Genomic DNA, 19,101 nt, shown 5'->3' with positions numbered 1-19,101 from the left:
AAATATAAAAATATATCATACATTTTAAAACGAATTAATAAGAAAATATTATTCGACAAAGTGGGATGGAGGGTGTGCCATATCAAAGATGGCAATGATCCGCTTAAAATAGACATAGTGGCAAGAGAAAGTTCATAGTAAACGAATTTTTATCATTAGAGAACAAGAAAGTAGACTGGCTTCGGCGATGATAACCTTTTAAAATGAATATCATCAGATTATGGATAATAATAGTAATAATAATAAAATTATAGTATTATTATTATTATTATTTTTACCATGTCGACAAAATGGAAATGAATATGATAATTACAGGAATGTCACTTTATTTGTAAAAATCAATTAATTTTGTCCCTGGTCCAAGAGAGTTTGAATATGATGACATTCTCGGGGAAAATTTTATTTTGTGTTTCATACAATTGACACTAGTTGTATGAGGTAACTTTTTTGTTTCACAGTTTTGTAGACTCAGATTTATATGGACCCAGAAGTCTAAGATTGAGATCCACAAATTTATAAGATAAAAATGAGCCTCATACAATTAGTGTCAATTGTATGCGACACAAAATAAAACGTTCTCACATTCTGCACATACATTTAAGTGTACGTGTTCAGTTCTTTATGTGTGCAGGCCACCCTGTACTTAATTGGTTTGTCTGTACCCCACTTAACGATTAACAAATTACAAAATAACACAATGGAAGGGACTCCAACGGGGTTGTCGCTGATGCACCATGTCTCATGCTCATGGACATGTGTATTCGTTAATTTGTTTGCATTTATTAATCTATCTATCTATCTATCTATATATATATATATATATATATATATAATTTTGGTGTTCCAGTCAATATAATTGCACACCTTGTTTATTATCAAATGATACTTTCTAGTTTTCATCGGCACAAATGTAAAGTTTGGGCATAAGAGAAAAATTGTCAAATATTTTTTTGCTTTTGCTAAAATTTATGTTGAAATCTCTCCACCCACTTTGTTAATTACTAACTAGAATCCATATTTTCTTCTTGTTTGTCGGGTGTAGTGAGAGAGAATAATATAAAATTGAAATGATTATCTCACATGCAATCTAGATGATGTAAGGAACGGGGAACCTCTAGAGGATTAGAAGCGGGAGTATACATATGTCGGGTTGGTTCGGATTTTACGATTCCCAAACCAAATCAATTGTATCGGGTTATTAAATCTAAAGACCAAACCAAACCAATAAAACTCGGGTTTTTCAATCTCGGTTTTTCTCGGGTTTTTTTCCGGTAAAATCTTCGTAGAACAAAACATATAACTTGTACTCAAAATATTTCTTTAATCCTTGTAAAATACAACTATATAAAGTATTTTCCAAGAAAATAATACAAAATATGAGATGTGTCATGGCATTATCCTAAAATATTCAACAATAAAGACAATAAAATTATGTAATAAGAATATTTCTAATTAAAAAATCATAATAAAAATAAACATAATCTAAAAGTGCTAAGTCATGCTAAAGTAAGTAGACTAATAAGGGAGCATTAATTACATTACTAAACGCTAAAGAAAAGATAAAAATAGGTTATGCATTTTTATCTAAATTATTGCAAAACAAAAAATAAATATTCAATACATTCTCGTCTTAGTATTGACTATTGAATGGAATATTTTTTTTTAGCATTAGTATTGATTTGATTTTGGTTTGGACTTTTGTTAGCATTATTTAATTTACTAATATTAATGGCTATAAAACTTATTGGAACAATCAAAAGTTCTAACTCCAACCTTAAAAGATAAAATTATGATTTTTTTTAAGAAATATTTATATTACATCACAATAAATATATTTATATATCAAATATATCTAAAACTTCTATATATATAATGTTGGGTTGGTTTGGTTTCGGTTTGACTTTCTTTAGTTAAAACCAAACCAAACCAATTATGGTCGGATTTTTTTTCCAACACCAAACCATAGTCGGGTTTTTTTTCTCGGTTTGACTCGGATTATCGGGTTGGTGCGGTTTGTCAGTTTCCTTTGTACCCCTAATTAGAAGAATAAAGAAGAAAAGTCCAGTGGAATTATTTCTCACTTTGGTATCTGGTTGACATTGACCCGTCTCCGGCCCTCTCCTCACCCTTCAGACCTTACCCCTACCCTGGGGTAGAGAGGCTGTTTCCAAATAGACCCCTGGTATCATTTCCTCCAAGAACTTCCCACATTGCTCTTGGAGAAACTCAAACTCACAACCTCTTGGTTGGAAGTGGAGGTTGCTTAGCACAAGAGCAACCCCTCCCCCCATTGAGAATACCTTATGATAAAATAGAAAGATGGGCTAAGATATATGTAAGAAAATGAATCGAGAAATATTATCCCAAAAACATTGTGAAAGAAGGTTTTTGATCCTTATACACTTTGAGAAGAGTATGTCAAAAAATAATTAAACTAAAATTATTGAATTATTTAAACAACTTCAGTAGTTTTTCAAGCAACTGTTTGAGCTCTCATATGATCCACTAAAGAATATAAATGTCATGAATATAAACTTTTGATATTTTCTCAACAGATTTTCTCGATAAAATTCTTTTTCATAAGAATATAATAATTATACATAAGCACAACAAATTGTAAAGGACCTCACAACTATATGCAACACTTAATTTAACTATCGAAGTTAATATTAACAATTAAAAGTGGTATTTTTATGCATAATATTTTTTAAGAAAAAGAATTATATGTAGGATGGTTATCATTGTTCAAATTTATTTTAATTTTCTTTCCTTGATCACAAGTACTCATTACTATAAATCTTAAAATGTTTATTATAAGAACTTCTCTTATATTCTTATTTAATTTAATTCCTGATTAAATGATACACATTCATGTAACTGATAGTACACGCCATTTCTTATTAGTTTGGTACATAAATCATATGCGGGCAAGTTTTCTCTGACAAATTAAAACTAAGAATAGAAATCCATTTCTGAAAAATACTTGTACCAATTTTTCCCCTTAAATTTTACATCTAACACTGGTACTCTTTACTTTTTTTTTTTTTGTATAATATTAATATGAAATGAAATTAAAAATATTTATATAATCAATCCGGACTTGCTTAGAATTAAATGTATTCGATATTGCCGTTTACATTTGGCACTTTATACACCAAACAACCAAAAGGGAGTAGATTCAATTACTCAAAACGTAAAAAGAAAAAGAAAAAAACTGGCTCGACTCTTTCTCTTCGATGAACTACTTCACGCAATTGTTTAATAGGTTAAGTAAATGACTTTCTTTCCTTTTTTGTTGCCTCACATTTAACGTATGACTTGTTAACTAGGACCAATTTTTTATTTCAGGTGACAAATCATACACTTAAACTGCGAAAATGACTAACATGAGATCTAACAGTCCTAAGAAAATGTCGACCCTTCTTTTTTCTTTCCTTGTCAAACTAAAGCACCAAATTAAACATCTATTAAAAAGATTTGAGACATATTAATAAATGTTACCACACAGGAGGGAAAAAAAAAAGGATTAAAAATTTGCTGATATTTGTGAATCACCTTTACCATTATTAAGATTTAAAGGAGAATAAAGGGAGAAATAGAAAAGGTGAATATTCTATCTGACAAATTCCCTCCTTTTTCTTCTGCAGAATTTTAGATTTCTGTTCTGTTGTGGCGTTAACCTCAACGTAAATTACACCATATCAACGAACCCCTTAACACGCATATTGCAAGAGCAATATAATTCCTGATTTTTCTTGAAGTTCTCAATTCCCATTATTTTCCCGGCTTCAGGTTACCCCACCATTTTTTTAATTAAAAAGATCAATTTTTCTTATTATTTTGCAAACTTTTTCGTTTTTCTTGAATTACTCTATGAATCTTGAGCTGGATTTAGCTCTGTAATTTGCGTGGTTTGTGCTTCAGCAATTTGGTTCATTATCTTGATTCCATGTGTCTGTTATCTGTGTGTGATGCATTATGTTGTTTTGAATGGAATATAAGTTGTTGTTTTGAATGGAATACGGACATATTTTGATTATCATACATTACCCAGATCTTAATACCTTCTTTTTTTTTGTCTTGGTTGGCATTTCTGTATGAGCCTCAAAGTGAATGTTTTTGCTAGTGTTTGTTGCATAGGCAGAATTAAGATATAAAGACAGTGAATTAGGTGCCGATACTGTCTATTATACGTATACATTGCTTAAACTCGATCTATAAGGCAGTGGATTCGGTTCAACCTGCTGAAAAGGCTAGATCCACCTCTGGTTGCTATGTCTGTTTATTCAATGTTGTTGATTTCTGTTTAATTTTGGGCTGTTATAGCAATAAAGTTCACATCTTTTGCATACTTCACCCTACTTGTGTAATTTGGTGCTTTCAGAACATGTTTATTAATTGGCTGTTCCATCTAATTTTATCCTTTTTACTGCATAACCTATTGTAGCTAAGAAATTGTTTTCTGAAATCAGATTGAAATAGGCAAAAAAGATTGAAATAGGGATTCTATTGAGCGAATGCAATTCATGTAGTTTACTTTTGTTTCATGCTCATCTTGGTGCTCGCTCGGAGCTAGTTTCAGTTAGGGGTTTGAAATATACAGAATTAAACATACGAAGAAGTTAATGAGATTCAACATCTACTATATATACAAACAAAATACTTTTGACCGTATATATAGTGTTATTTTTCGGCGAAGGGGGTTCAGATAAACCTGCTTCTGCCCCCCGGCTCCACCCATGCTTGCTGTCTGTTTATTCAATTTTCTTGTTTCTGTTCAAATTGGATGTTTTAGCAATAGAGTTTGCATCTTTTGGGTACTTTAACCCCCAACATTTGATATTTGGTCCTTTTTCACATGCTTATTTAATTGACCCTTCCATCATATTTAATCCTTTAACCAGCATAACCTATTATTGTGAAATGTTATGTTTCTGAATTTGGATAGGGATTATTATGAGCAGATTATTTCTACGACTTACTTTTCGGCTTTTGAATAGATGGTTGTTGCTCTTTATTGCAGGGCCTCTCTTCCTCTTTTGCAGAAGAGGTCCGCAAAGGACCCTGGGGAAGAAGTTAGAGGGAGGAGGCCAATGGATTTTGAAAGCAATAGCTGGATCGGGGAAAGGCTGTGTTACTACCCCAGGCTTTTTGGTGGAGTCATGCTAACTGCAGCCTTGCTCGGGGTATCTACTAGCTATTTTACAGGGATCAGTGTTCCTACTCTACCCCACCTTTTACCCAATCTGAGTATCCTCCGTAAAAAGAAGCGTGGGAAGAAACGTATTCGTGTTTATATGGATGGGTGTTTTGACCTAATGCATTATGGTCATGCAAATGCGATAAGACAAGCTAAAGCGTTGGGAGACGAGTTAGTAGTTGGAGTTGTTAGTGATGAAGAAATTGTAGCTAATAAGGGTCCACCTGTTTTATGCATGGAAGAAAGGTATTGATTAGTTGAATCTTTCATGGATTAGATTTTTATATTTGTTTCTCTTATATGCAAATTGTCTTGTACAACAAAAAATAGTTTCATGCATAAAATTTCTGTCTGATGCCTTATTTGTTCAGATAGCGCGACTTAGGATTACTGAGGACATGAGCCCTTGATAGGGAATTGTGGAGGTCGAGCATTAAGGTTGTAGGTTAGGGGAAAGTTGTGAATATTTCTACGGCGCACGAGAGTGAGACTAGCCAGTTAGGAGTTAGTCTTAGGATGCTACTGGTCAGCTACTGATGCAGGGCTTTATCTGCTGGATATTATTATACCTTCCATCTTTTTCGTATTTCCTATAGTTTTTATATTGCTGTTATTTTATATTATTTTATGTTATTTTATTATGAGTCTATTGAAAGTACTAATATATCGTCTCTTGTTGCTTTCTTGAGCCGAGGGTCTCCTGGAAACCGCCTCTCTGTCCCTCGGGGTAGGGGTAAGGTCTGCGTACATATTACCCTCTCCAGACCCACTTGTGGGATTATACTGGGCCGTTGTTGTTGTTGTTGTTGCCTTATTTGCTCAGATGGTGCCGTAGAGAGCTGTACTTTCAATATCTACCTTAGGAGTGTTAGCTTCACCTTTATATAACATGAAGGTTTAAAATCTAATCTACTGTGGACTAGAGAACATGCGCTTTAGTCTCCCTCTTTCTTCTCCACCCTGCCTGAATAGGATAGCTGAAGAACAAATCCACTCTACATAAAGGTCGAATTTAGTTGCTGAAATTGTTTTGTTAAAATGCAATATGATTGGCGGCAATGGACTGAACCAAGACTGAGAATTATAGAATACACGAGCCAATTGCATTTCTTAAGAGAAATCATAGTAAAGTTGGTACTGAGTTGGGGACAATCTCACATTTAGTGTAGGATGACATGCTATGGCCATGCTGGTAACAATTTGTTATCATGATTAAGATGTATTAACTAGACGCACTGATTCAAGTCCTCATTAACTATCCATAAATGATCTTGACTATAAATACGTAATATTTTTCAAGATTCCACTTATTTGAGTAATAATGATAGCTAAACATTGTGAAATAATGTCATAATTAACACCCCCTATCGTCGTTTTCTGCATTGATCTGGTGGCTAATTAGCTCTGTCTATTGGTCCTTTGGCAAAGGCAGAAACTGAGACAATCTCTTCAATGAGTAGCAAATACTCTTTGAGATCCCATCCCTTATGCATTTTATCCCAGCACCATATCTGTGCTGGAGGTCTCTGGCCCTGTTCAGGATGTAAGTTGATGGATGACCTGTTACCAGCACTGTCCATCGAAGTCTTGACCTTGCTATTCTTGATGAGCCTAAACTAGTTTTTTGACATAAAGTGGATTATGGAGAGAAGTTTCTTCCTACAATTTATGCCTATTGGCTCCGTGTGTAAAGATGTAAATGTCTTTTAATTCATAGAAGTTCAAGTATAATTTACCATTCACTTCAATTACTTGACAAAGAATTTAGTGCCACTTATTTATGTGTTCCTGATGTAATGCTATTTCATTTCATCAATTCAACTGTTTCAGTTTTCCCCGACCTTAAAATGTCGTCTAATTTTAAGATCTTTTGCAGACTTGCCCTTGTTAGTGGGCTGAAGTGGGTGGATGAAGTAATTGCCAATGCTCCTTATGCAATTACTGAGGATTTTATGAACCGTTTGTTTAATGAGCATAAGATTGATTACATTATACACGGTGATGATCCCTGTCTACTTCCAGATGGAACTGATGCTTATGCCCTAGCAAAACAAGCTGGTCGGTACAAGCAGATTAAACGCACTGAAGGTGTCTCTAGCACAGACATTGTAGGTACTATATCTTTCCTATTCTAGTTCAGTTTAAGTATTGATGCGTAAGCACATCACCCAATCTATTAAGCTAATATAGCTAAAATTTTCCAGATATATGCCATATTGATCCTTTACAAGATTGTGCTCTGTATACAATGGACTCTCCCCCACCTCAGATAGTTTAATTGCAAACTCTTTCCTCTCCCACCCCTAGTTTTTACTTTGTGCTTACATATGTATACAATGTACAAAGGCCTAAGTGTGTATACAGCTGATAATATCAGAAGACTTGTGTATAGTGGTTTTTCAGAATACTTTTTAGAATCAAATGATTTTCCCAAGACTAGCAAATGAAAATATATCAAAGAGACTGTTCAGGAAACATCCTGAAAAAATGAAGAAAAGGAAATGTTTCCTGGAACCATGTCGTAGGAGCGATGAGTATGTTTTTGTTTTTCTCATACATTTTCTGATCATGTTTTGTAGGAAGGATTCTTTCATCTGCTAAAAGTATTTCTCAAGATAGCACCAAAGCATCTCTCCCTGGAGATGATAATATGAATGGTGTATATGCTGAGGAAAAAATGGCGAAGATTGATCAGATATCTCGTTTTCTGCCCACATCTAGACGAATTGTGCAATTTTCAAATGGAAAGGTACCACAAGCTGTACTCTCTACTTATTATTTGTGAGGCATCATGCTAAATTAAGTTTATTATTCCTTTTTCCAGTTGATTCCAATTTGAACATTATGAGTGTCAATTTAAGACTAGTTGTAGAATTAGAATTTTGTTGGAGCCTTTATGTCTGAATCTATACTTCACAGTGATCAAGGATAAAGCTTCTGTAAATGTCGGCCCATATGATATATGAATAGACATACACTAGCATAATTTTATGTTGAATGAAGGCCTCGCTCATGGGGTTGATGAATCAGAAAACATAATGTTAACTTGGGTACTATTGACTAGGGTGTTTTCTGGGAGATAATAGTTCCTTTATGCTTCGGGCAAAAGAAAATTTTGTTCCATTAACATGTATTAATAATTGTAACAGCCAACCATGTACCCTCAATCTCATTCATATGGGATATCATACAGATCTGGCGATGCTTGAGTAAATGAATTCACTTTTGAAGTTGAAACAACAAAAAGTGGTGATAAAGTTACTTCCTGTTAGCTCATGGTGATTTACAGAAAACACTAAAGTCTCACTTTTCTGTCTCATTGCAATTATTTCTGTTTGAGTTTCTCCTTTTTTTGGGAGCTATACAATTAAATATTCTCCTACCTTTTTATTCTTAGGGGCCTGGGCCAAATGCTAGAGTTGTGTATATTGATGGTGCATTTGATCTTTTTCATGCTGGTCATGTTGAGGTAAATCTCTAATTTTGGATTTTTGATATTGTCAAGCTTTATTATGCATACATTGTGCAATCTTATGTGTGGCTTTCACCTTTATAAATATGTCTGTGATATTGTTACTCTGAATGATTTATGAACTGTCTGTTAAGTTTCTTTCTTCTACTTGGATGCTAATGCTAAGGTTCATGCGTTAAGATGCAGTATAAGTCATGATCCTTAATGATGTTGAGAATTACCAGTAGCATTTTATATTAATTGCAATAAACTCTTTTGAACTGTCAAAGCTCATTATATAATAGTAGAAGATGTTTACTGGTATACTTAACTATTGATCTTTTTCTTTTGCCTCTTATAGATGATATACTTAAGCTTCAAATTCTCGTCTGTAACCTAACTTTAGTGTCATTCACTTTTTTATTGTGCTCCATAGTTCATTAAAAGAGTGTCTTCTCGTTCAGCATCAGCATACAGTTTTTTTGAATAAGTTACTCTTTTTCTCCCACTCAGATTCTTAGAAGTGCCAGACAGCTTGGAGATTTTCTTTTAGTTGGAGTTTATACTGACCAGACCATAAGGTATGTTCATGTTAGTACTACTTGCCTGTTCTTGGTTTGACTCTAATACTTTCCAATAACATCCTTCAAAGTGGCAACCCTAATTTTATTTGTCAATGGGCAAACTGCAATGTCAATTGAACAGCTCTGAGGTTATATTTTTAATGAAACCTTATTCGTTAACATTAGAAGTACAAGAAAATTCTTTTCTTCATGTTATCAAGATACTTTGAGCGTGTGATTGTCTCTGTATTTCCTCATGCATGTTTAGATACCATGGTTTCTTTTTAGTTATGACTTTCGGAAAAATTTCTCAGTACTCCTTCAGAGCCTGTGGTTATCTCATTTAACCAACCTTTTTATGAGTAGGAATTATAGAGAATTAACAATTTTTATTTCTTGCAGTGAACTTCGTGGACATCAGTATCCACTGATGAATCTGCACGAGCGAAGTCTTAGTGTACTTGCCTGCCGCTATGTTGATGAGGTCATTATTGGTGCCCCTTGGGAAGTGACCCAGGATATGGTATTGCTTGCTTCAACGTCCTAGATGTGTTCTTTCTCTCTTATTTCTATTTCTTTTAGATTTATCTATTTAATTGCATTTATAGTTTATACAAAAGACAAGCAAAACTGCTGCTTTTGTTGTCCCTTTTTTTCTTTTTAAAAGGAAGTTTCTTCTGTGTTTGTTGATTTCGTATTGATGAAAAAGAAGGAAATGGGGAAATTTTTGTTTATGACTCACTTGGCTATGTGTGCTTGACCCTTTGCTCGGCGATAAAAGTAATCCAGTACTCTTTGGAGAAAAGCATTCATTAGGAAGGCAAACTAGAGATTCGGGAAACAAGTATTTGCACCATGGTATAAACTGTTACACACTTCAGATTTTGTCAGAAATTGGCAGAAAAGGGAAAAAGGTTTCGTAAACTGATAGTTCAAGCTTAACAATTGAAACTTTGGGATGTTGTTAAAAATCTCTACATTCTCATGTAGGCAAGGGTGATGGCCTGTTATATTGGGAGTTCGTACTCTCCCTTTACCTGTATACTAGTTGTGAATTCTCCAATTTTTTGTAGAATCATATTAATCCTGTAGAACTGTGTAATGCTCAGTCCTTGATTCACCATACCACAGCAGATATGGTTCATCACCGTATTTCTGCTATAGCTGAAAGCCTATTTCTTTACAGCTTGTAGGTCACTAATACTGCTCGAAACATTCAACAAAAACACTTTAAAATGCAACAAGATAAAATAAGAACCTCAGGAGGTGAAGCTCTTTGCCGTTCTTGCACATGAGCTTTCTGTTTTAATGAGTCATGTCCTTTTGTTGAAATTAAATTGTTCATTTTTCCCTCATCCCTGCTCTTTAACCGGCAAGGAGGAACAAAGTACTTTACATTTCTTATTGGTCACTAATTTATTCTCCCCTTTTTTTGGCATGGGCAGGTAACAACTTTCAACATTTCTGTGGTTGTACATGGGACAGTTTCTGAAAGAAACTCTTCTACAGGAGTAAGTCTCTGCATATTTTGATAGTTGCACAATGAATAACATTTTCCATCTATCGATAAAAAAAAATAGAACGAATATTTCCAAACTGCTAAGGCATTAAATATAGAAGCATGTTCTTGACGAAATGTTTTGGCTGATGCAGGAGAGACATGATCCCTATGCAGTACCTAAAAACATGGGAATCTTCCGAGTAATTGAGAGCCCTAAAGATATTACAACCACTTCGGTTGCTCAAAGAATCATTGCCAACCACGAGATATATGTGGTAAGTGGCATTACCCATTTTATTACTTGGTCGGTAATATGCACCTATCGATTACATGCACTTGGAGAGAAAATAAGACGGAAGGAAGTCAACTAACTGTTCTTTTAACTACTTAATTAAAAGGTGGCCTCATAATAGATTCATCTTTAAGTTCAACTAACTCTATCTGTATTTATCTTCAAGTTTTCTGTGGTTATCAGGGACTATGTACCTATCTTTATTTATTTAGTGATCAGTTTGCTAGTTTAGAAGGGGAGCCTTGGCGTAACTGGTAAAGTTGTTGCCATGTGACCAGAAGGTCACGGGTTCGAGCCGTGGAAACAGCCTCTTGAAGAAATGCAGGGTAAGGCTGCATACAATAGACCCTTGCGGTTTGGCCCTTCCTCGGACGTCGCGCATAGCGGGAGCTTAGTGCACCGGGCTGCCCTTTCTTTTTGCTAGTTTAGATAAACCATTACTGCAGAAAAATAGAACATTATAGCTGGTGTTTTTCACCTATTCACAGATCTACCCTTTGATTGAACAAAAATGACAATACTGAAAAATGAGCCTATGAATTCCCTTTCTTTTTAAATTTTTTTCCAACTAAAACGAAGGTTTGTTACTTGTGATACCTCATCAAATTAGAAAAGATACCTTTGACAAGCTGTAGTTTAGTCATGCTAGATACATGTTTCTTCTTGGTTAGGCATTTAGTTTCGCACAATCACGTGAAAAAGGTACTGGGATTTGGTGAATAACTGATGCCTCGATGACCCGTGCAGAAAAGAAATGCCAAAAAGGAAGCAAGCGAGAAAAAATATTATGCAGAGAAACAGTATGTTTCAGGCGATTAAGTTTTACGTTACAGTCCCAGTGTGACATCTTGTAGCTGACTTGTAAATCTTATGCGAAGCTGCTTTTTTTCAAAGTAGTTCGTCCTGTATTTGTATTTGAAAGATATATAACAAGAAAATTCATAGTCAGGAGATCTAGATTTTTTTCTTAATTTTTTTTTCTTTTTGGGTTGTAATCATCTACGGGAGTGATTCCGAAGATCTGGAACTAATTTGCTAACCTCAAACTCATATTGATTCTTGTAAGTTAAGAAAATTTTCTATTCTTATTCTATAGTAAATCTGAGTTCCAATTTCTATTAGCAAACCTTGCTTGATTAGTCGACTGTACATAATTATGCCTTATTACTTGTGGTGATTATGCCCAATGACTGTGAATATGATAGAGCAACAAAAGTGTCAAGACACATTTCCTATACAACTATTGGTCTAAGTAAAAACAGCACGGTATAGCCATTTTTCAGATTGGTCATTTAAAAATAGCCAGCGTTTACGAAGTTAATGAAAAATAGCCACTATTTTGCTGCAACAAAGACCGGTCCAACATAATATACTGGAGTTCAGTGCACCTGTGTATGAACTCCAACATATTATGTTGGACCGGTATACTTTGCTGACTCCAGTATAATATACTGGAGATTGGAGCACCGGTGCTCCAAACTCCAGTATATTATACTGGACAATTATACTTACTGGAACTCCGTCATATTATCCAGCATACTTATCCTGGAACTCCAGTATAATATGTTGGAGTTCAAGCATACTTATACTGGAATTCCAATATGATATACTGGCGTATTTTTCGAGTTTTGAACAGTGTTTTCGCTCAGATTTATCTTTACATGAAAAGTGGCTAAATTTTGATTACTTTTGAAACTGGGCTAATTTTGAACGACCAGTTGTAAATCTGGCTATTTTTGAATTTCTCCCTTGGTCTATGCTACTAAGTTTGCAAACGGATTCTCAATCAGATGATAAACTTTCCTTGAAGAATTGCAGGATAGCCATTTCACAGCAAAAGAACGTAACGGCAACTTGCATATCTTGCTGCAAGTATGATCTTACTGATTAATATAACGTTGCATCGTATGAGGAGGGCCAAATGTGGTTCCTGATAACCTTCTCTTGCCATAATTGAAAGCACAATAAATTTGAGAGAGAAATTTCTTGGGCTTAATTTGGTAACATAAACCATTGGTACAATTGAGCCTACAACTTCTTGTAGATCAATGTGATACTTTAGAGTTTAGGCTCCAAGAGGAGTAGTCATTTCCCAGTTCACATTATAGGTGTTAAACGGGCCGGGTCAGTCCAGACCGGTTAAAAGCGGAACTGGCCCAGACCGGTACAAGGGGGACGGATTGGGCTGGGTTAAGGGGGACATGCAGGTTGCACCGTTCACATTTGAAATACCGGTTACCCGGATCGGTACAACCCGGTAAATGAACAGTGATATCAAACCGGTTAACCGGTCCAGACTAGTTTAACGATAAATTGTTTTTTTTTTAATTTTTTTTTTAAAATATGGGCCCAGATCTGACCGTTGGCAATGGTCCATTTCAGAAAATGGCTGTTGCCCAACGACTGAATTGCACAATTAACCCAATTTTGTTTTTTTTTTAAAAAAAATTAACCCCCCTTTAAAAAACTATAAATACACCCCCCCCCCCCCCGTTCCTCATTTTTTCGCTCATCTCTCAATTCTCATATTCTCTCATTCTTCAATCTTCATTCTTCACCTATTAAAGTGCAATCAACTATTTGGCTATTTTTTTTGGAATTTAATTTATCGTAGTATTTATTTTTTGAAGTTTGAACAATTGAACTTCAAAATTGGAACAATTGACGTTTCTTCGTGGTAACATTGGAGTTGCGAAATCATCAAGTGCTCAACTATTGCCGAATTCGGTGCACTCCGTCCAACTCTTTCTCTTATTTACTATTTTATTTGCATATTTATTTATTTTGTTGCTAGTAGTTAAATTTTTACAATATGTTTAATGCTGCAAAAAGAGTTTGTAACAAAATTACTAATCAGGGAAATAAAAAAAGAGGTAGTACTTCAGCTTCAGTATCTGGTAGTAGTTTAAATACCTCTCCAAATATTCCTGAAACATTACCTGATAATAATATAGATTATGAACAATTGCAGGAAGATTTTGGTATAGATGATAATGAATTAGAAATGGAAGATGAGATACCACTTACACCTAGTAGTGTTGAAGCTGTTAGCAGGGGTGGTGGTCGTGGTGCTAGTAGTAGACCACCTGTGGCCCCGACTAGTAATCGTAGAAAAAGAAGTAAGGTTTGAATCTTTTTTGAGGAAATAGAAGGTATTGATAGAGTTAAATGCAAACTTTGTAATGATACTTTTAAACATAAGACTGGGGGACAATTAGGGGGGACTGGGACACTCAGTAGACATATGAGAATTGAGCATCCTATAGAATGGGGATTTGATGGAGATGGAAATCAATCAACTCTAAACCCTACTACTGGAGGTCTTGTGAAATATGATAAAATGAAGGATCGTGAGGAGTTAGCAAAAATGATTGTTTTGGGTTGTCTACCTTTTTCTTTTGCTTCTTTATCATATCTTATTATATATATTCAAAAGATTTACAATCCTTTATTTAAAGGTATCCCTAGAAGTACTTGTAGATCTGATATCTTTAGACTTCATGGACAATATCAAACATATATACGTTATTTGTTTAGCCACCTTCCTTGTAGAGTTTCTCTAACTTCTGATATTGGTCATGCTGTTAATGAAAGTGATTATTTGACAATTACATGGCATTGGATAGATGATACTACTTGTATGCAAAAACGTATTATTCACTTTTAAATATGATGAATATCAAAGTCATACTGCTGCATTTATAAGTAGTACTATTTGTGAAGTTGTTGAATTTTATAATCTCAAGCAAAAAATATTGTGTATGTCTTTTGATAATGCTTCTAACAATAATGCTGCAATTTCAATATTAAAACTGCATTTGCAACCACCTCTTGATGAAATTTTTCATGTTAGATGTGCATGTCATGTTTATAATTTAATTGTTAAAAGTGGCCTTGATTTATTTTTAACTGAGATTACTCATGTTAGAAGAGCAGTTGGTGTTATTCAAGGAAATAATAGACAATCTAGAATAAAGGAATTTAAGAATAAGTGTGTCCAGTATAACCTTAAACCTAGATTCATGCCAGAAGAAATTGTTACTAGATGGAATTATATATATATATATTTTTAAAATGTTGCTACAAATATAGATTCCCAATAACTGAAGTTGTTAATGCGCATTGTACTGATTCAAATCGTATGTTAACAACTACTACTTGGGAGGTCATTAATGATGTTGTTAAATTTTTATATAAATTTTATACAGCTACTGTTGAGTTTTCTGGAGCATATTACCCTACTATTACTGTGGCTTTAGTACATATAGCTGAAATTTCTTTTTTACTCTTTGAATTTAAGAAGAAAGAAAAATATAGGGATGTTGTTGAAAAAATGCAAGCAGAATTCAAAAAATATTTCTTTCCAATTCCTCCGATTTACTTAATTGGTGTTGTTTTAAATCCTTCTATTAAGATGTCTGATTGTCACCAATTAATGAATGTTTTATATACTTATATGGAGATTGGACCAACTGAAACCCTAGATTTATATACTTGTATGAACAGGCTAAATGAATATTTACAACAATTATATAATTATTATGCAAATGTAATTGATGACGTTGCTCTTAATGTAGGCAATGCTAATCCCACTATGCACTGTACCACTTCTGCTACTATGGATGATGAAGAAGGCCTTGATAGTTTTAATATTTTTTCTACATTTTCTAACACTCAAACTAGTAGCAGGAACATTGATGAACTTCAATTCTACTTGCAGAAGCAAAAATAGCCTCACACAAAGGAATTTTCACCATTGGGATGGTGGCTTGAGAATGGAAAGCAATTTCCTGTTCTTTTCGCTATGGCTCGGGACGTGCTGAATATGCCAATTTCAATTGTTGCATCAGAGGGTGCATTTAGCCAAGCAAGACAACAACTTGGAGATACCCGTCATTGGGAAGCAATGCTTTGGAAGTTTTAGTATGTTTCAGAGATTGGATTAGATCGGAACGAAGAAATCAAGGACGTGAAGATGTTGATAGCCAAAAGACGTGGAACTTGGAGATATATTAACACATGGTAACCCATCTGAATTTAACACTCTAGAAGAAGGTCACTCAGTTCATATTGATTATGAAGAACTTACTAAGGCAATGCAAAACCTTTGAATTTACTCTTTTTTGGTTAATTTACTTGTTATTAAATGTAAACCTTTCAATTTGTAAGTTTGAATTTTGAAATAAATGTAGCACTTGCAATTTATAAGTGCAATTTTTCCCATCTTCCTTGTATTCTTTATATTAATACAAAGTATTAATATAAATTACAATAGTTATACAAAATATAAAAAAAATTAAAAAATACACTAAACCCGGCCCGGCCCTCTCAACCCATAACCCTTACGGTTCAATTTTTACCCGGATGAACCCGAACCCATTAAACTCGGTAACCCCAACCCGTAATCGGCCCGGACCATAACCCGTACGGGTCCAAAAAATCCCAACCCAGCCCGACCCGACCCACCTGTTAAACACCCTTAGTTCAAATATGTCAATTAATTGAGGCCGTCTCTCGTATGGAGAGCCAACCATATACAAATGCCCATCGACACATCAAAAATCGTATCTTACATCCATTTTTGGCATTGGATAAGAGTGGATAATTTGAACTTCAACATATTATGTAAGAGTGTTTTTGTTCATATTTTATCTTTATATTAAAAGTGGCTAAATTTCGATTTCTTTCAAAATTGTGGCTATTTTTCAATTACCAGTTGTAAATCTGGCTATTTTTTAATTTCACCCTTTTTTTTGGCAAAATATAGAATTTGTTGGTCGATCGAAACTAATTGCATTAGCTAGCCAAAAAATTGTCACGCCCAAAAATCGAGGAGCGCAACCGGCGCTCAACCGAATAAACTCGATCGAGCAAGTTTGTTATATTTTATTCTACCCAAACTAATTTATGAATAAAGAGGAGATGAACTCCATTAATTATACTTTGTAAATATATCATTAACGACTTCCATTTCATTTCCATTAGCAACTTCGTTCATAATTTTCAAAATATTACAAGTTTTATACATCTTTGCCAAATATCTATATCTCTATCTTAATTCCAATACCCGACACCACCCACAACCTGTCTACGAAGCCTCTAAATACAACATAAGAGAAATATGAAAATGCCGGCAACAAGGCTCCGGCTATACCTCAATATACAAGTACATGATGAACAGATGATACAGGACCCCGAAATGAAGTGGGGCTCACCAAGTCGGCTGAAAAGAGGATGCGCCGCTAGATGCGACCAACACTTTCTGCTATGGAACCACCTACATCCATTCAAAGATGTAGTGCCCCCGGCAAAATGAACGTTAGTACCATGGAATAGTACTAATATGTATAATTAAATACCATCTCATTAGAAAGAACATCCACACAAGAATAAATAAATCATAAGGATCAACAAAAGCTTTAAACAATCACCACATCATCAAATAAAAGGGATCACATAGCTTTCACATAATTGCCATAGCCTTAGGTTGGGACATTTTATACTGTTGCATCATCATTCACAATAACACCGCTTTCTTGCGCGGAGTCCGATCACGACCCGATCGGTTAGGTTGCCCCATTTGAGACATGTACCTCAGTCACAATTTCATTCTCACTTTCTGGTTCCAATATCAGCACAATACCACCATGCGTGTGGCATGACGTCAGATCACGGCCCGATCGGCTAGGCTGTCTTACCAAGACGTTTTTCCTTTTCTATCAATCATCTCATTTCAATTTTTATTTCACATATATCAGTTCGTCGGCACTTGGGGCCACAATTATCACATCATACTTGGCACTAGACCATATTTCATAACTCACATTTCACATCACTTTCAATATTAACCTTGCAATTTAAGATAATGAGCACATACAAGAGCAATTCAAGTTGTAAGCATAGAGAGGAATTCACATGGTTTGGCATAATAATCACAATTTAAACTTGACTTGGAATCTAGGCATTTTAGCACATAGTTCACATTCTTCACATATCCTCAATTTACTAAGAATAGCATACACATTGAGACACACCTTTCACATATATTCTTGCAACACCAATTTTCTTGAAATAACAAGAACTACATCAATCAAATTTCGGACTTACAATATTTGCATGGACACCATGGGAGCTTAATTTCTAAGAAGAGGGGGTTTTAGCCATACATACCTCAATAGAGCTTTCCTTATGTTACTACAATGTTCCGAAAATTCTAGAATCCCAATATACTTTGAGACATAACAAAATCAAACACAAATTAGATAGATATTCATGGTTTCAGCTCATTTGAGCATTTTATCAAACACTAGTTGTCCATCTTGATTTCAAAGCTCTTCTACAAAATTTCCTTCATTCCCCAACCCAATCTTTACTTATTTGTGTTCAACAATCTTTCCACAAACCTAATTTGTACATGCATGTATACATAATACTATTACACCCAAGAATTATACCTCAATAACCCATCTTATACCCAAAACTCGAAATTAAAATCTAGTGTATAGAACCTTACCTCTTAGATGAAGATCTTGTGATTAGTTTCCTTGATTCTTGAAGATTGGTGAAAGATTGAATGGTTATAATGTTAGGCTTCCTCCTTCCCTCTCTAAAATTCTCTCACCTCTCTCTAGATTTAGTATAAAATAACCCCAAATGAAGCCCCAAAGTTTATTTATCAAAGTGGGCTCGGATATAAAAATTTCCAAAAATGACCCCCGAAGTCAAATATATGGTGCAATTATGCTATAGCATAATCGATATGTGGGCAACAGACTTGCAGCATAATCATTATGTGATAGCATAATCAACAACATAATCAATTATGCGACAACATAATCAATATGCGACAGCCTAATTTTTCCCGACTCTGCTTCACTATGCGATGCGTATGCGGTCCGCAGAGTCATTTTGCGATCCCAACATTAATTGCAAATCCAGCCTTTGGTAATTTTTTCATAACTCTGTGTAGGAATGTCCAAATGACGAACGGTTTCAAGCGTTAGAAACTAGACTCGAAGACCTTTCATTTGATAGGTTGTTCATCATATAAAACCTTATATATATTTAGATATGCTCGTTCAAAATGTAGACTTG

At 34.6% G+C, this 19,101-nt stretch overlaps 1 protein-coding gene across 5 annotated transcripts; it reads left to right on the top strand.

The window, feature by feature from the left end:
- The first annotated feature begins 3,484 nt into the window (after positions 1-3,484).
- LOC104221357 (ethanolamine-phosphate cytidylyltransferase-like) lies at positions 3,485-12,133 on the top strand. 5 transcript variants are annotated; one of them, XM_009772417.2, is made up of 10 exons: positions 3,485-3,604; positions 5,024-5,446; positions 7,077-7,312; positions 7,780-7,949; positions 8,598-8,669; positions 9,165-9,232; positions 9,617-9,737; positions 10,660-10,725; positions 10,868-10,990; positions 11,755-12,133. In XM_009772417.2, exons 2-10 carry the CDS (start codon positions 5,094-5,096, stop codon positions 11,824-11,826), a joined length of 1,281 nt encoding a protein of 426 aa, XP_009770719.1. In that variant the 5' UTR covers positions 3,485-3,604; positions 5,024-5,093; the 3' UTR covers positions 11,827-12,133. The 5 variants fall into 5 exon arrangements, with proteins under 5 accessions (XP_009770719.1, XP_009770718.1, XP_070030473.1 ...); XM_009772416.2 differs by having other exon boundaries at positions 3,593-3,792; XM_070174372.1 differs by lacking the exon at positions 3,485-3,604 and adding an exon at positions 3,888-3,911.
- The last annotated feature ends 6,968 nt before the right edge of the window (positions 12,134-19,101 follow it).

Source organism: Nicotiana sylvestris, chromosome 5, assembly GCF_000393655.2.
Source record: "Nicotiana sylvestris chromosome 5, ASM39365v2, whole genome shotgun sequence".
In the NCBI taxonomy this organism is placed as follows: domain Eukaryota; kingdom Viridiplantae; phylum Streptophyta; class Magnoliopsida; order Solanales; family Solanaceae; genus Nicotiana; species Nicotiana sylvestris.
This window is presented reverse-complemented; position numbering and strand designations above follow the sequence as displayed.

Coding starts and splice junctions, on each gene's coding strand:
- LOC104221357 (XM_070174370.1), top strand. CDS start 5,001: ATGGTTGTTGCTCTTTATTGCAGGGCCTCTCTTCCTCTTTTGCAGAAG. Junction 7,950..8,597: donor TGCAATTTTCAAATGGAAAG/GTACCACAAGCT, acceptor TTTTATTCTTAG/GGGCCTGGGCCAAATGCTAG. Junction 8,670..9,164: donor TTCATGCTGGTCATGTTGAG/GTAAATCTCTAA, acceptor TCTCCCACTCAG/ATTCTTAGAAGTGCCAGACA.